Source organism: Xenopus laevis, chromosome 9_10S (genome assembly GCF_017654675.1).
Source record: "Xenopus laevis strain J_2021 chromosome 9_10S, Xenopus_laevis_v10.1, whole genome shotgun sequence".
Classification (NCBI taxonomy): Eukaryota; Metazoa; Chordata; class Amphibia; order Anura; family Pipidae; genus Xenopus; species Xenopus laevis.
Window position 1 is genome coordinate 29,960,003 of NC_054388.1, and position 26,564 is coordinate 29,986,566.

Here is a 26,564-nt window from a genome sequence, read left to right on the forward strand (position 1 = left end):
ATATATATATATATATATCTATATATCTATATATATACATATATATATATATATATACATATATATATATATATATATATATATATATATATATATATATATATACTTGTGTCTTGGGTGCTACAGTGGGTAAGTGGGTGTTGGCTCTGCAGGTCTTACCACTGACATGCCCAGAAGCTGTTTGGCCTATCAGTGTACACAGTAGGGTTTGATTCTAGTTTTTATAGAATGAACATTCCAGGGCTACGGATTTCATGATATATGAACCAGAGAGATTAATTTGACCCAAGTCATAAAGCTACTGGCCTGGGCCTGATTGCAGAAAAGGAAAGAACTCTTTTGCAGATTCCTAATTAACCATTTACTTGAAATCGCTCTGATGCTAATGAAGAAACTCAGCTATTCATTAGAGACTTGCCAGCTCTGCTTATTAAAGGTATAGTGCTTCATTACTTCAGGGCTAATTGTATTAAACCTCTTAAATGTATCTCTTTGATTCATGTGGGCAATTTATCACTCTCCCAAGAGACCAGAGGCATCTGAAATCACCTGATCTCCTCGCTGCATCTGTTTGTCCAGCAAATGTGCCCCGTCTTTAAGGCTTGAGGAGATAAAAAAGAAATTGTGCAACCCCGCGAATGCAATTCTGCACTGCTAAACTAAATATGACCATGTTAGGCTCAGGCTGCTATCATATACACTTTGTACTGATATGTGGAAAAGAGGGAGTAATTAACATTGGGAGAATATACATCTCTTTACGAGAGAGCAAAAGGGGAAAGGTTTTTTTTTTTGTATCTGAAACACTTAGGGGCAAATTCACCAACTGGCGAAAATTTGCCAGCGCTGGCTTCGCACACATCACAAAACTTTGCCAGGCGTAAATTCGCCTCTACAACGCTAATTCACGAAGATCCGAAGTTGCACACTGGGTACCGAATGCTGGCGAATTTGCGCTAGCAAAAATACGCTCAGCAGTTCGAAGTTGCGCTATCGTTGGCTAATTTGCATACGGCGTGCAGTTAAAGTACAATGACCGTATATGCTGCAGCAATACATTACACTACACAAGGCCAGGGAACCTTAATAAAATTATATAGAGTTGTTATTTTGCCCTACACATTTGTCCACAGTTTAGTTTAGGTGCCATATGTTATCAAATGTAGGGGGGAAGGATTGCACTTTGCCTGGTCTGAGGTGGCGAAGGCAAGTCTGGCGATAGAGGTAACGGTCAGTAAAATCAAAAACTTAGTGAATTTGCTTAGTAAATCTCTTTCGCCAGAACGAAAATTCGCCTTGCGTTAGAGTGTGAAGTTCCACCAGAGTCTCCTTGGCGAAATTATGGCAGCGAAATTACGACAGCGTCCCTTAGTAAATCGAAAAAGTGCCGAAATGACGTCACTCTGGCGAATTTTTGCCAGCGTTATCCACTTTGCCCTTTAGTAAATTTCCCCCTTAGGGTGCAGATGCACATATTGCCCCTGTTCTACAGGTGAAGTTCATTTCAGGGTGTTTTTTGTTCTAGGAAGAGCTCACATTGGACTAGTCCCTGGATCAACTTGTACTATGAGCTACAGTATCTTCCATAACCCTGTATTCCCTCACTTGCTAAAAAGCCAAAAGTTACAATCTCCTATCTTACACGTCATTCAGACACACAAGTTAGGGAGCTGCAGATGGCATTGACAGGGCTTGGCTGTATACAGTAACTATCTACCCTACGTCTGTAGTGCACAGAACCAGAAATAACCCATGGAACCAGCGTCCCAGTGTACTCAATCTACAGAACAATTGGTATTCCAAGCTCCTTCCTCCAAAGGCACGTGCTTAACAATAAACATTTAATGCAGAAAATGGATTCCAGGGAGAAATGAGAAACTCAATTGGCATCTTTTTTGTCTCTCGTAAATTAAATTTGCAGCATATAGGCAAGTTACAGTATATAAGGGATGATGTGCATGCATGGCTTGTTCAGAACAAATGCTGGGAGATGATGAAGTAGAAAGACGGCTTGTAATACTGCTCATTTCCCTGCTCCGAATTGGACAAATGTACTTTTTAGCATTAGCGGGGATTTTTAGGTAAACAAGGGTGTATTAAAATGACTGTAATTGAAAGCTTTAAAAATATGTGAACCAGTACAGGTGCAGTGACCCCTGTGAGTTTGTATATGTACTTATCATTATAAAATACATGTCCCTCTGCAGTGGGCTACATCTTCCAGCATCCACAGCCATTCAGTGGATATGACATACTCCTCTGTCTAGCATATGCACTGTGCATGGTACTTATGCCCAAGGACTGAACAATATGTCAAGATGACAAAGGCCCCAACGAGGGTCGAAACGTTGATTTGTTAAATAATAAATAATCATTTTTTTTGCAAGACCCTGTTGTGCAACAGCCTTTATTCAATATATATATATATATATATATATATATATATATATATATATATATATATATATATATATTATTCTGCCATTAAAGAGCAATACTTATTATAGTCACTAGAACAGGGCAGGCCAACTGGAAGCTCACAGGTTGCTTGTGGCCCTCCAATGGAAATGCAATGACCCTCAAGGGATCCATAGAGTTCTTTGTAATACATCATCATTTTAATAATGCAATCATCACATGTGCGGCTTAAAGGGAAAAATCAACCATTATAAAAAATGGCACAGCCCTGCACTAGGTCATACTTGTATACATCTGGCGGATATAATGCTGAGCAGCATGTATTTATAAAAACTTAATGCTGGTGCTTTTTTTTTTTTCTCCAAAGAATCAATCATTTTCTCTTTTTCCTTTAAATGCATGTGTTATAGAGTAACAAACAAATACATTAAATATACATCAATAGGTTGTGTGTAGACATAAGAAATGTGTAAGCCTGCCATATGTGGTTTTTGCAATATGTAAATGAGAATAAAATGTTTTTTTTTTTGGCTCACAAATGCTTTGCAATGACATAACCCCTCATGAAATGACCCCCTTGCTGAAAATCCGAGAGGTCTGTGCCATATACTCTAGCAGTAGCCTGGCAGGTACATGAATAAATCCATCCCATGCCAGATAGTCATGGCTGTAAAGTAACTTGTATCATATAATCTGCAAGCAGAAAAGCTGTACTTTACATCCTAATGTATTTTTAAATACTGAATTTCAGGCTGAATAGGAAAGGTTAGATGTAACAATGTTTAATTGTAAGGTGCTAGCAATATCTGCACCACCTTGTTGCAGGGGTAGAACTGCACAGGGTTCTAGAAATGCTACACCCCAATTGTATAGTGCATTTGAAAGATCTGGAGCTTAGAACCTGAAGGAAATATTTTCTCTTTCGCCTTCTTTTTTGACGATCTAAAAAAACGATTGAATTGAAATTGATGCATTTTTTTGTCATTTTCCAGTCTCAATTGTTATATATGCTGGAATGTATAAAGCCATGGATTTAAATACCTGCCTTCTCTCTCCTAGGGTAACCAGGACACCTCCGCTCCTCCAGAAGCAATGGCACAACCATATTCCACCACACAGTATCCACAACCCCCACAGAACGGTCTTCCAGCAGAATATGCCACCCAGCACCCTCTTCCCACACCGGATTACTCCGGCCAGACTACAGTATCAGAGCATGCACTGACCCTGTATACAGCAGGACATAGTCATGGAGAACCTCAAGGGAATGAAGTCTGCACACAGTCTGTGACAGGGACACAAACACTTACGGTAAGACTTTGCCCATGGAATTGAGATTATCGTGGGAATGGGAAGGTGGGTTAATGGAACCAAAAGGCTAAAAAAAATCCACATTCTCCTTTACCTTGGTTATAGCAATAGATACCAGCTGTCCATCTATTGCACCACACACAAACCACTTCTGTGCTAATGTCCTAAGACGTCTTCCCATTCCTTTAGCTCTGTGAACGGACTCAGTTACTGTCATTCTGTCTTTTTCTTAAAGTCTGCTTGGAAATACACCATCAAGCAGCTGTTCAGATTTTCTATTCGTCTCTGAATGTGTTTATAAATGTTTTTCTATGTCCTCATAAATTAATACAGATGAGTATCTGCTGGATTAATCATTCCAGGCGAGTTTTACAAATGGAGTTGGGAAGTGGGTTCTGTCTCCCAATGTATCATTTAGTTTCCTTTGCAGATGTTTAAGGATTGTAGTCAAGTATTATACAATAGCGTATTTTCTACAGACCATGTTTTTTATTATATGATACGGGGCATCTCTGCATTGTGTACCGAGTGTTTAACTCTACGTTAGATGCTTCTGCAGACTGGCTCTTCATCTCATTCTGTAGTTCCCAAATGAGACTGAAATATATATGAACCTAGGAGAGGAATAGGGACATGGCTTTCAGATATAGAGCATATAGGGACAAGGAGCATACTGCTGAACCATGCATATCATTCTTCTTCACTACAAATCACAGTCTATTAGGGCCAGTTTTCACTGTAAAGTGACTGCAAGGTTTGTCCAAATTTCTTTAATAAGTCTTGAGAGTCTATTCAGGGTAAAATACCTTAAGTATAAATGGAAAAAGCCAGACATTGGGTGGCAGTTTAAAAACGATAAAAAAATGGAGACCTATTGAAAAATTGCCTGGAATAGGGCTTGACAAGGGGACTCCTCAATTGATCCTTCAGCCTTCCCATTGAACCCCATTGTTACATATGTAATGAAACACTAGAGGCCAGAAATTGTGTAAAATGGCCACAGCATTTATTAACATTTTATCAAATAAATAGGGCCTTGCTCTCATGATTATACTGTATAACACAGTATAAACCACAGTATAACAGTACATGCAGGAATACATCCACATTTGCTTATTAATAGATAATATAAGAACATAAAGAGAAACTCCTGACATTTCACAAAATATGCAAAAAAGGGGAGGGTTGGTGGGATGTTTCTACCTGCCCCCCTCCCTCGGTTTTTCCCTGCCTTAACTCATTCTTTCTCACCCTATCACAGCTGCATCTGATTCTGCCAATCTTTTTATATACAGATGCAGCCACTTTGGTTTGTCTGCTTGACACAGAATAACTAAACACAAATATCCCATTTATCTCATTTAACACAGAAAACTGCGTCACAACAACCCATCTAATTAAAGCATTCACCATTGTGAACAATGGTGCTTTGATATGCTAATGAAAAGGTTAAATGCATTAAATGAGTTAAGATGACTTTAGATAACACAGTTTCTTCAATTAACCCTGAGTCATGACGCATTTAACTCACAAATCTAAGTGGCTTCATCTGTACACCAGTGTAATCTCTGCTAGTCATTCGGATCCCTTGTCATGCAAACCCTGCGTTTATAGATCCAGGCTTTCATTTCTATGATATGCTAAAAGGTGAACAACCCCTTTAGAGCCTAAAAATAGGACTAGAACTGCTGTATGTTATATATTAAGCATATTGTTTCAACACAATGGTTTAGCACCCTGATAAAAGTAATAATCCAGTTGTCCACAGCAGTTCCCAATTTCTGATCTTGTCAAGCCATCTTTGTGGCTGTCAGTGGCACTGCACATACTCATAGTGCTCTGGGCTGGTGTTGAAAAGCTTGGTCAGATGTACAGTATGTGTATATATGTATATTCTACACTATATATTCAGTGGGTCCCTAAGCTCAGGTAAGTGACAGTAGCACAGAACATGTGCTGTCAATCGGGAGAGAAGAAATGGGGAGTTAATGGGGGCATCTTTATAGCCATAAGCAGCAGTTAATGTATAACATTAGTTTATCAGTCCTGTGAAAACGAGCTAACCTCACATTTCTTTTTTTTTTTTGGTGGGCATGCCAAGAAAATATTGCATTGCATATGCATTTCCAGCAATGGAATTTTTTGCGAGAGTGATGTGAAACCATGGCATCCTCGGGCAGGAGTCACCCTATTAGCAGCACTTTTTCTCTGCGGGCAGGAGAAGCTCGCGGGAGCTATGTGCATGGAGGTTTCCTTATCTGTCTCCGGTTGCAGGCAAGCCTATCTGTTCTAATCTCTTGTAATCGACCTGCTTGGCCGCTCTCCAAACAGATAGCTTCAATTATGTGTTTGTACTGCAGCTCAGAGGGGAAAAGTGCTGAGCCCAGCACTGCATAGTCATTGCACAGTAACAAAGCCGGAGCTCTGTGAAAGCCTTGCTTTCTGCACACTGCCACTTACATTTGACTTCTCGCAGTTAAATATAGGGTTCATCAGCCACTATATACAAACAGTAGCAGATAAACTAACACAAAGTATTGCTAACAACATCAGTCTCTGTTGCACCAACAGATTATACGTTACCATAAAAATGCAAAACCCAACCAACTGTATTGATTGGTCGATTTACTCTACACTGTTTTCCTAAGCAAATAAACACGAAGATTAACCAAAGGGGTGGAATTAACAAATCACATGCATCTTGTTCCTCAGTGTTGGGAAATATTCTGCCTTGGCATTGTTTTTGGGGAGTCCATACTTAGATTCAAGAACAATTTGTTTTGGTAGGCATAGACTTGCTCTCAATAATTATCTTCAGTGATCAAAGATTCTCTCACATAAAAGCACATAATCATCTCTCGCTAACATAATTTAGTCTGACAAGAGGGTGTTTATTATGATAATGCCTTTAACCCTATTTTTTGCCTGAGATAAAAGAATCTACAGCTTGACACTAAAATACTAGCACCATAAATGAAACATTTCTAGTTTGCCTGCTAATTCATGGCCCGGTCATGCTGAACAAGGGGTTAATGCATGCTTTTCTTTATACAATATATATATTTTCAGATGTGGCACTTTGAGCCACATTCCAAAACACATACCCTCCTTTCCCAATATCTTAACCCTTGACCCTAAGATGGCCATACATGAGCCAATAAAAACTGCCATATAGCATATGATGGGTTGGCACGCACTTTAAATAATATACAGACAAAAGGTGGTATAAAGTAAATTTCTTTTATATAGATTTATAGCAGTAAAATGTACATCAGATAAATCACCTTCATCAAGTAGCACTTGATGAAGGGGCTTGACCCCGAAACGTTTGCTGGGATCTCACCGAAATAAAAATGAAAACAGTTTGAATTTATGCAGAAGCATTGAAGTGAGTGTGCCATTTGTTTCTATTTTTGTGGACATTGGATGAAAGCTCTTTTTTTGCAGCAGAGCTAACATTTGAGCACCTCTTATTGATATATCGATATACAAGAACTATAAAAGGTCTAGTGCAGAAAAGTTTTGACATTTTGTACATCAGATAAATCAGTATCGTATCCAAGACAATCTTTACACAGTAGTACTGACAAATATATACATACCACCAATTTTGTAAGTTTAAGGCAAAAAAGAGAAACAAACTGATAAAAACTGGCAACAGACAAAGTCACAATAGTTTTTCTTCTATATTATTAGTGGTGTTTGCGAAGCAAAGCATCACTACTGTTATCTTGCAAACTTATTTTTATTCTTCTTCCGTATGAAAGTTTGGCGCGTAACTAGTCCCGCACCGTTTGTCCTAGACCCATGAATGAGGTGTCAAATCGTGCGGCTTAATCGGGAATGGGGTGGTATGACTTTTCTAAGGGGTGGGTGGTTAATTGCCCCTTGCGGGGGCAATTAACCACCCCGAAAAGTCCCATAGATTAACATTGAGGCCAACTTTTGACGGATTCTAGCGCAGAGAGGGAATCTTGTAGAAACGTTAAATTTACCACATTTGAAGAGGTTTGCGACCTGTGTCAGATGATACCCCACACGAGGGTATAAGTTTTACCCCCGGGGCAGGAGAGGTCCCCAAATTTGCCCCATTGACTTATAATGGGGAATTTATCGAATAATTAGTTTGTCGCAGACCCATGAATGAGGTGTCAAACCGTTCAGCTTATTCGGGAATGGGGTGTTGTGACTTTTCTGTCCTATTTTGGGGACCCAAAAAAGTGAGCGGAGCCGCAAACAACCAATCAGATTTTCCCTATTGACTTCAATGAGAAAATGTAAACAGCTGTAATTCTCACAGTAATAAAGCCAGAGCTCCCAAACTTGGCACCGTGGGTCACTGGGTGACTGCAGCCAAAATTTACAAAAAGTGGCCGGAGTCTATAACTGCCAATCAAATTTCAGCCATTCAATTAAATAGGAAAATTTTAAACTACTGCCGCTCTTAGACGGTTAATGGCAGCCTCCTCAAAGTTGGCACAGTTGGTCACTGGGGGACTGGGATTAAAATTAAGAAAAGTGGGTGGAGCCAAAACCAACCAATCAGATTTCTTTGATTGGTTTTAATGGGAAAAATTAAGAAGGCTGCCATTCTCTCAGTATTGATGTCAGGGACCTTGAATATCACAAATGTGGTCGCTGGGGGTTTCCACTTCAAGTTTAGAAAAAGTGGGCGGAGCCACCAACAACCAATCAAATTTCATTCATTGATTTTCAATAGAAAAAAATAGAAATGCTGCCATTTTTACACATTAAATGACAGCATTCCCAAACTTTGGTATGTTAGTCACTGAGTGACTGTGGTTCACAATTAGGAAAAAAAGGGGCGGGGCAACAACAGCCAATCAGATTTGGGCCTGAGTTTTGCCACGGCAAGCACCACTCACATTTTCTTCAGGAAATGTACCTCTCTAGTTTACTACTACACCTCTCTCTTAGCTCCTTGCACCTGGAAGCTTAAAACATGGGCCTTTTGCAGAAATCCGCTGCATCAATGCTCCTTATGGGGGACATTCAAATATTCAGCTGGCAAAAATTAGTCACTTCTTGACATTATCCAGTGACAAATATTAGAGAATGGGGATTCTAAGAACCCATAATCATATCTTGTATGACAGGCATTTCTTCTTGCTTCAGCAGTCCAGGTATCCGCTATTTTCTGGCAAATAAGGAGTTAACTCTGTTTTGCAGCACTCTGTGTCTCGCTGCAAGGGAATCACTTAAGTTCTCCTCTTAAATGGGAGCATTAGCCGTTCCTATAGACAAGTACCCTCCAGGCTGACAGCTGTGCTTGTTGTCTTTTAGCTGCAAAGGAGTATTGCACCTGGTGACTTCTGCCGGGGCTTTCTTTCCCTTGCTAGTGATTGTTCCCTCTTAAAATGGCTTACAGACACCGCTGTGTCCTCCATATACACACTTGCAACCTTTAGGGGACATGTTTTTTTCTTTGGGAGGCACAGCTGTACCTCTTAACCCAGCTACTAATACAAAGAGTCTGTCCATCTCATTTGCCCGGTCCTATCAATGGCTTCTCCTAGATATTAGACTCTCTCTCATTAGGCAGCCTTTCTTATGTTTACAGTTCATTTGGCTCTGTAGTGAGATGAATAGAGTAGAAAGGGGCAAATCATTTCTCCCTTTTCCACTTTTGAATAACAAATGGAACCATTTGTTTAGATGGGGTTATGGATACTGGTTAGCCGTTGTGCACTCATTTTAAAATTCTGCAAGAAGCATGTTTTAACTCAACATTATCACACGCTGCCTGTAAATCTCCACTGAGGCTTCATATGAGTAAGTGATAGCAAAAGGCCTCCTGGCATAATTGGTAGGTTATCTATTGCTGCAGCACTTGTATAAGATAACCCAACGCTAAGCAAAGTTGCTAATTCTACAGGATTGATAGTGGATACTTGATGTCTGGATTGGTTTATTAGTAGAAGAGGCGGTAGGAGAAAATCAATCTCTAAGACATTTTAGGGCTTGCCTTAAAATGAAACATTGATCTTCTTGAGACAGTTATCATTGATCTCTTTTTGGGTTATCAAATCGGATGGCCCACAGGCCAAACAGTCATTTACTGTACTATGCGGTAACATATGGATGTCCAAATTGTATGGATCTCATTGGTAATTGGTAGTATGAGTCCCTGTCAAATACTAGTTGGTCTACGCCTCCCAATATTTGCATGGGATGAATCTTCAGACTTGGTCTACAAAACCAGCTGGCTTTAAAAAACAAAGCCAGCTGTGAAATTAGCCTCACAAGCAACCCATACATGTAACAATGTTCTTTGCACAGTTTTTAAAGTTGAAGTGGATCTATAATATAACACAGAAATTAGCATGAAGCCTGTTTTCAACATCACCATTTCATTCAGGTCAAGATCTTGTCTGGTGATGTCCCATTCTGGTGACATATTTGTCATTTGTGCATCTACTCTGGGTGCCACCATGCAAAAACAAAGTACTGTTAACCAGGCAGGGATGGCCAGATAGGTGGTTCTACATTAAGGAGATCAGAGGGCAGAACATCAGCTGCAGAAGGTTAATGTAATTGGGCCAATATACTGCAATCCTGTGTGAATAAGCAAACCTAATGGCAAAAGAGTCTAATAACTGAGATAAAATCTGTTCTTCAGAAACAATGGAGGCTGGGAATAGGTATTTCTGGCAGTAAAAGAATAGCAGCTGATTTGTTCGATAAATGGACAAGATTTATTGTATCTTTAAGCTGATAAATGACCCAAATTCTCATCTACTTTACATGCTTTCCCTTGTTTAGAAATACTTTAAACAACTGTAAAAAAGAACAAATGTAATGATAAATGACACCAGGACAGTATGACATTTGTGTGGGTGGATATTTGTATCCAGGGTCGAACTTGGGCTGCTATGTTGGGGCCACCAACTCATAACCCCCCTCCAGCTCCCCTGCGCCCACCTCTTTTTCCTGCTTGCAACAGCAACCGGGAGTCAGAACAGAGTTCAGGGAGCAGCACTAATAGCTGGTCTGGGCCAGTGGGCCCCACCGGGTTTTTTCCCGGTGTCCCGCCAGCCCAGTCTGACCCTGTTTGTAGCTCCCTCACTTAATCATATGCTAGGGACCACTTCTGGATGAGTCCTTACAGTGCTCTTTTTTTTCCCTCCCTTTGCCTCTAAAAAATATTTTCCTGATACTGCATGAATAAATGATGTATGACCAGTGCAGGGCTGGCTGGTAAATTATTGTGAATCCTGCAGTGGCTGCCAACAAGTAAAACAATTTCCGACTGCTAGTATAGTTACAGTTGAACAAAGGCACTCCTTGTAAATCCATATACTGTAGCTGCGCTCAGCCCTGATTAATCCTTCATCTCCTGTTCTGAATCAAGCTTAGTTGTGTCTACTGCCACAGTGGAACCCTGGAGTTACCCCCACCTACAAAGCAGGCAGTAGCTCCAGGGTTCACATGGTGTCCTGAATCAATCGCCACAGTGCAGTTGTGCCAAAAGGGTAGGCATACCCTTTACCAGCAATGACACCAACAAGCAATTGCAAAAGCACTAATTTTAATACATCAGCTGCAATTATGTTTCCCTGATGACTGAATAACGCTGGTATCGCAGGAAAAATGCTGCATTGTGGGAAAACATGGCAATTGCACTCCAAAATGTACCCCCTATGATGTATTATTATTATCTGGGATTTTCCAGGAAAATTTATTTAGAGATTTATCCAAAAAAATCTGAAATATAGTCATGCTACCCTCTCAGCTGCATCATCCAAATTGCTGAGAGCCACCCCCATTCTCTCCTAAAGTCTACCCAATTCAGAGCTCGGCAGATGGCTTTACATCTACCATGTTTGCCTATGTCACATCCTATCTGAGGGTTCAAAGCCTGAAGCTTGTAAATGGAAAGGATACTATGTGGGTGCTAAGTCTAGGATGTGATGCAGCCAAACATCTTTGAATATTTAATGCAAATTACAATTGAAGATTAAGGAGTCAGACAAAAGCAAAACATTGGATTTTACAGCTGTAATACCATCATTACACTTAGTAAAAATTACCAGACATTGGGAAATCAACCCTTAGGGTTTTTTTTCCCTTATTAGCTATTTTAAAGAAAAGGAATTTGTCATAGCTGAGCAATTCCTTTAAAAGTCGGTCAGGCATTGAATGTAATGCCTTGTAAATAATAACCTGACTTATTAGAAGTAAATTAAGGATTTAATGTAATTACACCTGTACTTGTGTAGTAAAAATAGAGCTGGCCCAAGAGTCAGAGTATTGTATTAGCCAATGTAGCTTTAATAACATGCAGAGCGAGGTGATAACGCATAAGGTAATACAATATATGTATAGCAATGTTCTGCACACAATGTCCCTTGGGCAATAGCAGGGCTAGCTGCATATAGTTCATCAGAAACAAACCTTGTTGTTTCAATGCAATTTTATTAAAATGTAAATATCATAAACACCCACTTGTATGCAAAGGACTCAGTGAGACATTTTCCTAGTGCTTGGAGGTGACCCTGGAGATGTGGGGCATTGGCTAAGGACTCATAGTCTCCTTTATTTTTGCTCTTTGCATCACAGACAGATGACGTATCACAGACAGACAGCAGTCAGCAGCTACAATGTCCAGAGACCACAGAGAAGCAACAACCCAAGAGATTACATGTGTCTAATATTCCTTTCCGCTTTCGAGATCCTGACCTCCGGCAGATGTTTGGAGTAAGTATCTTTCTCATTGCAAAGAGCAGAACTTGTATCTGGATTTTTCAGACTGGGCACACTGGCTTCTGCTGCTGTTATGCACTTACCTTTCCAGTCATGGAAGCTTCTTCCCTTATAAGAGGAATTCATCCATATCTTCTCATCAAACCCCCACCTGCAGAGTCAAAGAAAAATTAATTGTTCAGCTTCAATCAAATGGGAGGTTTATTGTAATTATGAATCGCGGTCCATAGAGACTGATCAGTGAACTGCTTCTGTTTATTCTCTTAGGAGCTGTTAAGATTTACAGCACTAATACTCTTCTGTGTGATGCATCCCCCCATCCCTTGCTTTCCCCAGGTTCCCCTCTTCTTGCTTGATTTCTTCTCTGTTTATTTTGTTCCTGTTTATGGCTGTTTGCTGTAAAGTGCTCTATGTGTATGGGTATTTTATCTGCTTACATTAAGAAAGGTTACATTTACGAACCAAGTCCCAAAATAAAGGAACCACTAGTGCAGTGTCAGAATGGCCCACTGGGATACCAAGAAATTTCTGGGTGGTCCCAGGTGTCAGTGGAACCTCCTGCTTTTATAATTTGGCCTATTTCATGCTCATTCTCTATTTCTGTATTGTAACACAACAAAGAGGCTAAATAGATGGAAGTGTAGATTATGTAGTATGTAAAGGAAAGAGACTAAAAAGGTTGAGTGAGGAAAGGATGAAAATAGTTTGACAGGTGGGCCTATACTCCAAGGTGTTCTGATGGGCTCCTGGCAACCCAGTCCAACATTTCACCAGTATAAGAGGGTTAATTTATAAAGGAAGTGGAGAGTTTTCCTATCTTTTTTTATGGGTTACTGCTTGATGTGTTCCCTCGCACACAGCAGGACCCCTGCTACACATGACCTAGAAGCCATGTTAGTAGGCAACAGCTGCAGCAAACAGAGAGGCTTTTCCTCTCAACACAAAAAAAGCATATTTAATTAGCTGCCTATTGCCAATTAGCAAATAATATTTTGATCAGGCCCAATATTTCATAATTTGTTCTCAAAAAGTAACATAGGTATATCCATGCTGCTATACTCTTAAATATGGATTCCACAGTTTCTTAAAGGGATACTGTCATGGGAAAAAAAAAATTTTTCAAAATGAATCAGTTAATAGTGCTGCTCCAGCAGAATTCTGCACTGCAATCCATTTCTCAAAAGAGCAAACAGATTTTTTTATATTCAATTTTGAAATCTGATATGGGGCTAGACATTTTGTCAATTTCCCATCTGCCCCAAGTCATGTGACTTGTGCTCTGATAAACTTCAATCACTCTTTACTGCTGTACTGCAAGTTGGAGTGATATCACCCCCATCGCTTTTCCCCCCCAGCAGCCAAACAAAAGAACAATGGGAAGGTAACCAGATAACAGCTCCCTAACACAAGATAACAGCTGCCTGGTAGATCTAAGAACAACACTCAATAGTAAAAACCCATGTCTCACCGAGACACATTCAGTTACATTGAGAAGAAAAAACAGCAGCCTGCCAGAAAGCATTTCCCTCCTAAAGTGCAGGCACAAGTCACATGACTTGGGGCAGCTGGGAAATTGACAAAATGTCTAGCCCCATGTCAGATTTCAAAATTAAATATAAAAAAATCTGTTTGCACTTCTGAGAAATGGATTTCAGTGCAGAATTCTGCTGGAGTAGCACTATTAACTGATGCGTTTTGAAAAAAACATGTTTTCCGATGACAGGATCCCTTTAATGAACTACTGTGTGGGATCATACCCATATTTGTGAAGCTTATTCTTTTCTGTCATTTCATACCTTGCCCAAGAAACCATGCAGCCAATTCAGCCTCATTGAAACTATTCCTTTCTGGCAACTGCATTGCTCCCTGCTTCAGTTATTGACAGCAAATCATAATTACAAATACCCCCCTCCCCAATGAAACAACTGTTGATAAGCCATTCCATACCATGATTGCCCATACAGCAAAGACGCTCTGCCTATGGTGATTTTTAAACCATTACTCAAGTTCTCAAGATGTTCTTTGGCCACCTGCACCATACCAGCTGTGACTATAGTTCATTAAGTCTTTCCTTGTTCAATAAAATGTTTATTCTCTGAGAAGAAGTCCACCTGCTACATTTTTCTGTATTCTGTTTCACTGGCTTTATCTTTACATTGTACAAATAAAGCCCTCTTCACATTCATGCCACTGTAAATGCCAGTAGTTGTCTTCTTTTTCTGTAAGTGCTCTCATTTTCTTGCAAGCGCGATCCTCTGGCCAGGATCCTCCCACATGTTCTTTGATATGGCAGGTTGAGAGGTGTGCCCCTTCATCTTGATTCTTCACTCATTACTGTAATATAATAGTATCATTTATCACTCTTTGTTCCTAAACGAGGCAGAATTCCTTGGTTTCAGACAGGCAATTAGTATTAATTAAGTAATGCGTCATCTCGCACTGCATATAAGTCTCTTTGCCCTGCTCGTTAGTGTTAATGCTCTCAGCACCTGTGCTAACCATCTTGGGGGGCCCTTTTGCGAGCGATTGAGTTCTCGTCACCCCCGCCGACAAATGCTCCTCACACTCTCAATGATCATTTCCCGTTTGTGTCTTTTGCAGCAATTCGGAAAGATTTTAGACGTGGAAATCATTTTTAACGAGCGAGGCTCCAAGGTGAGTGGAGATATCTCATTAGTGCAGTATGTCCTGAAGATATAAAGGGATTAGAAAATCATTGACTGTCACAGTGGAGCTTTCCACATGTAACCTATCTGCATTAGAACAGGGGCAGGAGAGCGCCTCTCTGACCTGTCGCATGGACCTGCTTCCAATGTTATCATGATATAGTGGGGAATAGTGGTGGGTAGGATGGCCTTACAGTAATTATATCTCTATCTTTTGCCTGCTGTCTGTGCCACGTATCACTCTTCTTAGTAATAGTTCTAAGAGTGTTTGGGGTAGGATAAAATTACACCTAATCCTTCATATGTGCCCTTCTGTTCATTGTTTATTATGTAATAAATGCCATTAGTAAGAAGACTTGCATACAGAAAGTAGCAATGCATAACCATTATATTATGCTATACTTGTTTCTCTTGAATAACTGCCACTGCATCCCTTTAACTTATTATAACACCCTCTGCACTTTCATTCTTTCTTCATACCTGCTCCCATTTCCATCACAGACACTTTAACTTTTTCTACTTTTCATTCTATTAATTTTTGTCTTTTAACACTGTTACTGGATATCTCTTTCTGCCACCCTCTTCCCTATCCACTTTCCTGTCCTTTAGGGCTTTGGGTTTGTAACTTTTGAAACTAGTATGGATGCAGATCACGCACGGGAGAAACTGAACGGGACAATCGTTGAGGGAAGAAAAATAGAGGTGCAGTTCATATAAGTTTGTACTTCTAATTCAAAATCATTTGGTCGCATGCTATATATATATATAGAGAGAGAGAGAGAGAGAGAGAGAGAGAGAGAGAGAGAGAGAGAGAGAGAGAGAGAGAGAGAGAGAGATATACTGTCTTGTGAAAACAACTGCAAAAGAGGCATATATCTGCTTGTGTAGTCAACAGTATCTTAAAGGGGTTGTTCAACTTTGAGTTAACTTTTAGTATGATGTAAAGAGTGACAGTCTGAGACAATTTGCATTTAGCCTTCATTTTTTATTATCTGTGGTTTTTGAGTTGTTTGGCTTTTCATTCAGCAGCTCTCCAGTTTGTAGTTTCAGCAATCGTGAACTGATTTGAATAAGAGACTGAAATATAAATAGGAGAGGCCTGAAATATGAGTAATAAAAAGAAGCAGTAACAATGAATTTCTAGCTTTACAGAGCATTTGTTTTAGATGGGGTCAGTGACCCCCATTTGAAAGCTGGAAAGAGTCAGAAAAAGAAGGAAAAGAATTAAAAAAAACTATAAAAGAGAAAAAATGAAGGCCAATTTGCGTAGAATTAGCCATTCTATAACATAGCAAAAGTTAATTTAATTTAAGGCTAGGGGTTTAAATGTAACCCACGGCCCTATAGCTGTTAGGAATCCTTGGGGCAACAGGTTAACTGTGTGCAGTGCAGGAAGTCTGAGAGGTCGCTGGAAGGTAGTTTTGTGCAGCACAATAGATATGAATGTGAAAATGTGACTGCCATTGAGAACATTGTCCATGCTAAAAGCAGGATTCCTGTTGCTGGTTGTCTTTTGGTTTGACTCCTCCTTTTCCACAACCCAGCTCTGTTTATCAGGGTTCAGCTCTGAACAGGGATCAATGACAACTTTGTTGATTATAATCTAGGAGGCCTCAAAATATTAATTTTTCTTTGGTTATAAGATGCTGTTTTAAGAAATCTCAGCATACATTCAATCTCCGTCTGCAAGCAGTTCAGGCACAAAGACACCCCTCTTGCTTACCATTTCTGCAGAGCTGCCCGTTATATGCTGTTTTATTGCTCACATTAGCTCTTTATGGTTACATGAAGCATTTTTCTTCAGCCACAATATCCCTTAGCATTTCAGTGTTGGACCGGACTGTAAAATGTGATATTTGGCACAACCCTGCACTGCAGTCTGCTCCCTCTCCAGTCCCACATCCTGCCAGCCCCACTGTGTATCATAACAAAATATATAGCAGCCGTTTTTTTGCTGATTTGACTTGCCGTGAAACTGAGCCAGGAACGAGTAGGAACTACTCATAAAGCACAATATCACCAAACTACACATATTAACTGGTCAAGTTTGTAGGAGGAACAAAGCCTTTTTTTGGAAACTTCTCTTAAAGATTATGCTTTTATAGCTGCTGAGTTGGGAATAATCACAGATAATACACATGGGAAGCTGAACAGTGTCACATAAATATGTCTGGGTTGCAGGCTGAGAAATTCAGATTTATTGATGAACACTCTCTGTGCCTTGTTTTTGTGCAGAAATGTTTATCACAGAAAATGCACACAGTTGACAACTCAATACACATACCAGACACGGTTACATCTGTAAGCTGATGGATCAGATATATGACTTTAATATATACCAACACAAGGCTGCCAGGGTTTTATCTGATTTTAAGGATTCTGAGCCCTAAAACAGGATTGAAGGATATAATATCCAGCCTCAGTATTTCTGAAGCTAGCAATTTTTTACCATTTGTGTTTTGTTCATGGTGTGTACTGGTAGCCATAGGCTTCAGTCCTGATTGGCTACCAGTTACTTTTGCTTTTTTTTTTTTCAAATGATCTAGATTTGGAAAAACTATAAAACTGGAACATTGCAATGTCATCATTTATAATCACTTGTATCATGTAGCTCATTTGGGGTCATTATAAACACTATGGGCAGAAGCCCTTAAAGCACTCAGGGCACAAAAGCAACCCTTATCATAATGAATATATTTCAGTCTATGTTTAAATATGTATTAATGACTATGAAAATTATTTTCTTATTTTTCTTGTGAACTTTATTTTCTCATCACATTGCCAGGTAAATAATGCTACTGCTCGGGTTATGACAAACAAGAAACCGGTGAACCCTTACACAAATGGTAAGTGGACAGAAACGGAATATTAAACAAATAGCACATTAGGGGGATGCAGATAAACAGGAACTTTTACTTGGTACCTGATAGACCAGCTGGCTGTTATTGAACCCTTTTCATACATAGTTACATAGTAAGTTAGGTCGAAAAAAAGTCACACGTCCATCAAGTTCAACCTTTTAACCTATCTAACTGCTAGTTGATCCAGAGGAAGGCAAAAAAAACCCCATTTGAAGCCTCTCTAATTTGCCTCAGAGGGGGAAAAAATCCTTCCTGACTCCAATATGGCAACCAAACTAGTCCCTGGATCAACTTGTACTACAAGCTATCTCCCATAACCCTGTATTCCCTCACTTGCTAAAAAGCTATCCAACCCTTTCTTAAAGCTATTTAATGTATCGGCCCGTACCACTGATTCTGGGAGAGAATTCCACATATTCACAGCTCTCACTGTAAAAACCCCCTTCCGAATATTTAGGCAGAACCTCTTTTTTCTTCTAATCAGAATGGTTGACCTCATGTCAGTTGGAAAGACCAACTGGTAAATAAAGCATTAGAGAGATTATTATACGATCCCCATATATATTTATACATAGTTATCATATCACCCCTTAAGCGCCTCTTCTCCAGCGTGAATATCCCCAATTTGGCCAGTCTACCTCATAGCTATGATTTTCCATACCTTTTACCAGTTTAGTTGCTTAGTGTTGCTCCTTTAAATTATGGTACTAGTATGGTTGTAATAGATACAGACAAGGCAAATGTGCTAAATCAGTTATTTTCATCAGTGTATACAATAGAGGAGTCTGAGATCCCAGGCTCACTTCATAGCTGCACTGATGGCTCAGCTCAATCTAGTCAGTGGCTAAAAAAAACCCTTCCGAATATTTAGGTGGAACCTCTTTTTCTTCTAATCTCCCAGAACAGCTTCCCCCTTTATATTCATTAAATGCAGCTTCTGTCCCAAAAGACTTGTAGGGGCAAATTCACTAAGATGCCAGGCGCAACTTCGCCGCACTTCGCCAGGCGTAGTTTCGCCAGCGCTCTGCAAATTCAAATCCGAAGTTGCGCACAGGGGTAGCGTAAGGTTGCGAAGTTGCGCTAGCGTTGATTCGCTATGTAAAGCGAAGTTACGCTAGCGAAGGCTAATTTGCATACGGCGCGAAATTCAAATTTCAATGGAGGAATACGTATCAGCACTACAAATGCCTAGAAAACTTTCAAATCATCAAATAAAAATTTTATTTTGCCCTACACATGTGCCCACTGTCTAGGTAAGTTGCCATGAGTCAGGAAATGTAGGGGGGAAGGAGGGGAGCCCCAAAAAAAATTTCGATCTTTTTCAGCCTATCACCCATAATGTAGAAAACACGCCAGCGTTTTATGGGACTTAGAAAAATTTTTGACTTTTTTTGAAACAATCCCTATCTACTCTATTGCGCTTCGCCAGGTCTGAGGTGGCGAAGGAAGTCTAGCGTAAAAGGTAGCGTTCAGTACACTGCGCAAGTTAGTGAATTCGCGTAGTTACATCGCTAGCGAAAATTCGCCTGGCGTAAGGGTGCGAAGTAACACTAGAGAAACTACGCCAGCGTTCGTTAGTGAATTTGTGCAGTAACGAAAATGCCAAACGCTAGCGAATTAACGCTAGCGTTCGGCGCTTCGGCACTTAGTGAATTTGCCCCGTAGTTTTTAAATGCCTTTCTCCTCTTTCCTATTAATTATTATTATTATGTTTTCCTCATTAGCCAATAAGAAAAGATAGAGATTTGGAAGCTGAATATTTTCTTTTAATTCCCTTCAAATCTGTCTCTTTCAGGCTGGAAGTTAAACCCAGTGGTTGGAGCAGTATATGGACCTGAGTTCTATGCCGGTATGTTTATACTTTATATCATATAATAACAATAATAATGATATATATCCTTTATACCAAACTATAATACACAATTTTTTATAAAATTCACAGCATACTTGAATAAGTCTGCAAGCACCTATTCCTAAAAGTGCATACCCTAGTCTTATACTGGAATCACAAAGGCCGTTAAAATTAATGGAAATGTAGAAACCTTGCATAGAAACCTTGATCTCCCATGCAGTTTTACTAACCAGACTTATTTCTGTGCAAGCCTTCTGCAAATGGCTGTGCCAATACTTAAGGGCTTTATAACTGAACCGCTTTTTACAAGGCAAACAGGGCTGTAAAAAGCAACGTTGGAAATGGTACATCTGCACCACCTCTTACAAAGAGGGGCCTTGGTGTGTAGAACGACTGTAAAGTCGTTATTTATATCAGTTTTATTTTCCTACTCTTCTGTTGTTAAACTAGTCAGATGCGCCACATGCAATTTATTTTGTTATCTTTTTGACCGCCACATTGCAAAAAATGTATAGCTGCGCTGTAGATTATATGCTTGTATACCTTCTCAGTAAATGCAGCATATTACACAAGTGAATGGCAAATAAAAATGGGAAACAACATAACAGAGGTCACCGTAAATTAATTACAATACAATGATTGTTGTCATGTAGATTTATGTTAGGCCTTGTCTCCAAAAAAATTACAGTAAACACACATTAGGATTTTGTTTTTGTCAACATGCTAACATGCATGGTTTTGGTTTCTGCCCAAAAACAAGCTAAAAGCTGGCTATTTCTATCTACCACAATATTTTCGTGGATGCTAATTTGCTTCTGTGTAGCCATACTGTACATTCCAAACCAAACAAGCCTTTAAAACTCCTATACACTTAAAGAGATTCTGAATGACCAGGGCACAGAGTAAGTAGATGTTTATTGAATTCAGTCACCCATGTGATGGGCCAAAAACTCCTTGGTCAAAAAAGGCCAAAATAGCATTCAACATCTGCCCATGTAGAAGCATATCAGGAGATCTGACCAACACAGAGCATCCTGTTTAGCTTCAGATTAAAATGTTTAATAGAAACCTAGCCATACTTGACAGATCCATTCCATTGACAACACATATTTATTTAGTCAATTAATTTAGCAAGGATCACCTACAGGCCAAATTAGACAAAGACCCAATAGCTTGGCAAACTGGTAGATCTTCCAAGCCCAGCTAAAAACGAATGGCACATGGGAAATAGTTCAGCCAGCAGAAAAGTGCCTGAAACTATCCCAGCCACCTTCAGAATCCTTTAGTGGGAACTGCCTATACAGCACTTCAGCGTTTTAAGACTGAGAACCTCTGATAATGGAGCTCCTATTACAGTCAATGGGAGGTGGCATTGGATTCTTCTCCATGGGTTAAATTATGCTGAAGGAGAAATCATCCTGTATGCCTTTAGCATTAGGGCCAAAATCATGCAGATGACATGTTGGCATCCAAATGGGGGTAAACACCAGCTTATATGTTGTTTATGTATGCCCAGCTTTATACCCATGCAATATTTTAATCATCCCTCTAAAAAGCAAATTGAGATAAAGGATTCCAACACACCTACATGCCTCCCCACTCGCATGCCACATAAATAATAGGGCTGACAAACAGTCAGAGAGACCTGTGTCAGTTCTGGAAAGTGCGCTGCCTAGGAGGTCATAAGTAACCCCTTCCAGGGATATATGACCCCTTACATGTGGCATTTTAAACGAATACTTTTCACATTTGCAGAGTTTCGCCCAGTGGACGATGCACAGAGTTCTATAACAAAAAACAAAAACAGTACACACAATGCAGCATTGGGGTAGCCATCCAATGCTGTGTCTCTATGACTGAACCCAAGCAGTTTGCTGTGAAAATACATATTATCTAAGGATATCATGAATATTTAGAGAGGAATACCCCCCAATCAAGGTGGAATTCCTATTCTCTATGCTCTAATTCATTGCACTTGTTTTGCTTACCGCCTTAACATTCAATTAAATGACAATGATTTAAATATTGTAATCAGCAATGAAAGGGGAGAATAATTGGAATTGGAATCAGCTGTTTATAATGAAATTAATTGGCAAGCTCAGCATTTGAAAAAAAATTGCTATGTATAGAAAGGAGGTAATGTTAAAACAGGTGCAAAGGTCATTCTGATTCTAGTAGCCCATGGCAACAACTTGACAGATAACATTTCCAGTACAGAGGGAAAAAAACTAGCCCCCTAATGTATAATATAAGAAAACAATGTCGCCAAGGATTTCCATGGCAATAAAGGGGTGGTTCACCTTTAAGTCAACTTTTAGGGGGTTATTTACTAAACTCTGAATGCAAAAATCACGAAAAATTTGTGATTTTTTTCATAAAATCTGACTAAAATCACTAATTTTTAGGAATTTATAAACCCTGAGGATGTAAAAGTCCGAATAAGAAAATCTGTCATTTCAGACCTGTCGATGATTTATATCAATGGGAGATGTCCCAATGATTTTTTGATGTACGCTGGGTTTTGTGCAATACCCAAAAGTTTTCGAGCAAAAATAATCATAATAAAACTGAGTTTTCGGGTGAAAAATCTGATAAAATCAGAGTTTTCTGAAATCTAAAAAAAAAACATGAAAATTGAATTTTCCCCACAAAGCAAGTTTTCGGGAAAATGTAATGATAAATAAGCATAAAAAAAAGAGCAGATTTGCTCTTAGTATGTTATAGAATAGCCTTCATTATTTCTTTTTATCATTTTTAAAATATTTCCCTTCTGATTCTTTCCAGCTTTCAAATGGGGGGTCAATGCCCCCATCTAAAAAACAAATGCTCTTTAAGCTACAAATGTATTTTTATTTCTACTTGTTATTAATCACCTTTCTATTCAAGCCTCTCCTATTCATATTTCAGTCTCTCATTCAAATCAGTGGATGATTGGTAGGGTAAATTGGACCCTGTCAACCAGATTGCTAAAACACTGCAAACAGTTGTGCTGCTGAATTAAAAGCGAAATAACTCAAAAACCACAAATAATAAAAAATTAAAACCAATTGCAAATTGTCTCAGAATATCACTCTCTACATCATAATAATAAGTTAATTTAAAGGTGAACAAACCATTTAAAGCATAAGGCTGCAGACGGTTATATAATAGGTTGTGGAACTCCAATAGCCTTAATATTCTTATATAAATATCAAAGCAGGTGTTTGCATTATTTTATTTAATACCTGTGTTTTAATGATAAAAGGCGATATCACTTCCGTAAAATGCAGGAAAGCTTACACTTACACTCATGTCAGAAGAGTTTTGTTTGTTTCTTACACTGAATTATTTTGTATAAATTGGAAAAAAAAGCATTTTGATTTGCTAACATAAAAGTGTCATTTGTGCTGGAATTCTTATGCGAAAATCATTTGTAATATAAATAAATAGGTCCCATACATTTCCAATATTTCCCCCTCCCAGTGTATATGTGTGTGTGTGTGTATTTGTATATATAAATCAGATTAATAGCCAAGGCAAGTGCTAACCATTTTTCATGATATTTTGGAAACAGAAATGCTCCAGTGACACCTACTGGTCAGTTATTAGCTACTACTGTACATTATCTATCCAACATCCATCCTGAAAATTAGCATCTTTAATTATAGCGCTAACATATTCCATAGGCGTTTACAGAGATTATACATCATTCACATAGTCCATGCCCCAGTGAACAGATTCACACAATATGATCCGGAGCCAGACATGGGGAGAACATAGTCATACATATAGTATGATAGTACCCTTTCTGGTATTTTTAAAATTGGTTTTCTGATAGGATTCTGTCTGTATTGCTTTTGTCTGTGACACTGACTTGGCACCTGTAACGTAATCAAGGGCAATTCTTAGCCTCTTTTCACCTTAGGCGGTTTCTGTGATTTCGCCCCCCTCGCTCCCCAGTGCTTACCTTCTTTGCGCAAGAGCTGGTCCGGGTGGTGGGGGTTGCATCGCTAGTGCAGAGATCACAATTGTGTTCTCTGCAGTAGAAGAGACAAATTTTCAGTTTGATGACCGGAAATTAGGCTCTTAAAGTTACCAGAAGTAGCTGTTTGGACTAGGGGACGGGGTACTTCTACCATGAGGGAAGTTGAGAATCTTAACTTAATAAGTGCATTACTAAGGGCAACAAAAAGCCAAATTTCCAATTTCTTGTCTTGGAGAATCTCCTCTTTTTGTGTACACGCAAAAGGGAAGGGAGCGGCAACAGGTAGAGGCAAATGCCAAGAAGCACACCTGGATCTGACATTATATCTGTCGGAATTTTCATGAACAAAAACCAGCAGCACTTTATCCAAGAGGGACTGGAGGAGCCACCACAATTTTGCGAGCTTTAGAAAGATAATGTATAATGCACAGTAAACTGAAGTGAGAGTAATTATTCTAGATAAATTAACAAGTTGCTTTTGTTTTTGACAGTAACTGGCTTCCCATACCCTCCTGCAGGAGCAACAATTGCATACCGAGGGGCACAATTACGGGGAAGGGGACGAGCGGTGTACAACACGTTCCGTGCTGCCCCTCCTCCCCCACCTATTCCTACTTATGGGGCGTAAGTATCACCAAACATATATAATGTAGTGGTGGAGGAGCCTGTCCATAGGGTACCAGTACTAGAAATATATACAGTATTTATTCATTTATTACAGGAATTAAATCACAAAATGTTTTTTTTACAGTCACAGAATGAAACCGTTTTATTTCCGCAATATAACTATGGATTTGTTGTTGTATATTTGTTATATTCTAATAACTCCACATCTCATTAATGGGAGAGGGTAGCTATTCTGAAATTGGGTCATTAAAAGATTATTGAAAATAAACGTGTTTTTTTCATCAGCCAAGGAATTTTTGATATGGCCTGGATGTTACTGGACCTTCACAGATACAGTTGTAATGCACCGTTAAGATGACTTTTATCATTACAGTAGATTAAGGGGCACTAATAGTCGATTGCTCAGCCATTGTATCATTCTGGCATTTACTATAGTTTTGTGTTTCTAAGCCTAAAATGGTATTTATTAATGCAAACTCATCAGTGCTTCTGTGCACATTATGTGATATGTTTTTTTTTATAGCCAGCTTTTCCTTGTAGCTCCTTTCTAGCTATTACAGTATTCTTTTCCTTTGGGACTAAAGGGGCATTTACACATTGTTCAAAAATGAACTTATTGAATAGGGCTTGTGTTGAAAATATATTATTCATATTATTTTTTTTGTTTGTTTTAACCATAACATTAAAACAGAAAACACGTATACATTTCACCCCACCTCTTGGTTCTTCACAGCAATTGTGCTAGGGGAAGAAGGCATTTAATCAAAGCTGGTCATACACTGGCAGATCTGGTAATTTGGCGAAGTTGCCAAACAAATGAATGTGGGCATAATTTGGTCACCTACATGCTGGGCCAATGTTTAGAATGTACATAGGGGGCCTGCCTACAGGACCACATGAACACGCAGAAAAAAATCAAACCAGCATAGTTTTCTGCCAGATATTGTTTGGGCAGGCCCATTGGTGTGCCCCAATCATGGGCCAATAACCTGTCCATCCTCAGTCCAATACCTGCTGCCTTGCAAGTGTCAATCCCAAGTAGGGTGTAATGGGAGTCAACTTGACAATGCAGCCATGACAAGATAGAGCAGATTCACAGTATATGCATGGAACCCAATGGCCAGCAAGATGCTGGAACAAAGCTTAGATGTATAAATCACAAGGACTGGCTGTGACAGGAGCAAAGTAAGGGAGGAGCTGGAAGCATTAGATAAATGGAACTTGGCAAAACAAGGTGCCATTTATAGGTGACTAAATGCAACATGATACAGAGCAATTGGACACCAAAGAATGGGCAGCATCTCACAAGATGTTGACAGTCAATTGTAGAGACTGGCATCCAACCAGTGCTTTATGGATACTATAGCCTAATCTTACATGTCTGATAGGGCCAAAACACCCCCTATTGTGGCTACAGTTGGTCTGAACAGTAACCCTAAAACAAAAGGTGTGAATCTCAGCATTGGCTTGATAAACTGTGTGTTCACATAGTTCAACCCTATATCCCCTGTTTCAGTTTTTATTCCTTAGTAGTCAGAAACCCATGATAACATTTGCTAAGGTGAAAGGTATTGGGGTCAAACCTAACACTTCTCTTTGGCTCAACTGATGCTTGGAATGTTGTGAGATGTCTGGAGACTCTCTGGAGGAAATGTGTTTTCAGCAGAAGCCAGAAGTAGAGTGCTTTAAAAGACCTTCTGCATCCCCAAAATGTATAGCAGTAGATTCATAAAATGTAGCCATGCAATGGTTCGCGGTTCAGCAATGAGAAGAAGCACACATTTTTTGCAAAATCTTTTTTTCTTTCTGATGGAATTCTGCAGCCTTTGGCATATAACATTGTCATTTATCCATGGTTGCTAGAAACAAGTGTTCTTGAGCTCCACCATCGTGTGTAATGTCTCTGGGTGTCAGTGGAGCTATTATTTGGCTGGATCAGTGTCTACATCTAGATTGTCCATCATTCAGAGGGTGAGCACAAATGGGTCAGAGCTTGTTATTATTATGTTTTATTTATACTGACAAGTTACGCCACACTTTCAGAGATTCTAAGGTTCAGAGAATCTAAGGTCCTTATCAGATAAGCACAACACATGCAGACTACGGTCAACTTCTTCTGGAGCCCTTTGCCCTTATGGTTT

The 26,564-nt window shown here is 39.4% G+C and overlaps 1 protein-coding gene across 12 annotated transcripts in view; it reads left to right on the plus strand.

Annotated features, from left to right (window-relative positions):
• LOC108702718 (RNA binding protein fox-1 homolog 3) overlaps positions 1-26,564 on the plus strand; it is a 614,603-nt gene that overhangs the window by 568,450 nt on the left and 19,589 nt on the right. For 11 of the 12 annotated variants that reach the window (XM_041578500.1, XM_041578497.1, XM_041578495.1 and 8 more), the window contains 7 exons: positions 3,478-3,729; positions 12,310-12,447; positions 15,055-15,108; positions 15,729-15,821; positions 17,905-17,965; positions 19,776-19,829; positions 24,288-24,420. In XM_041578500.1, the coding sequence (XP_041434434.1) occupies positions 3,511-3,729; positions 12,310-12,447; positions 15,055-15,108; positions 15,729-15,821; positions 17,905-17,965; positions 19,776-19,829; positions 24,288-24,420 (752 nt within the window). In that variant the 5' untranslated portion in view covers positions 3,478-3,510. The remainder of the gene's footprint in view (positions 1-3,477; positions 3,730-12,309; positions 12,448-15,054; positions 15,109-15,728; positions 15,822-17,904; positions 17,966-19,775; positions 19,830-24,287; positions 24,421-26,564) is intronic. The other variant, XM_041578494.1, reaches the window with a different exon arrangement.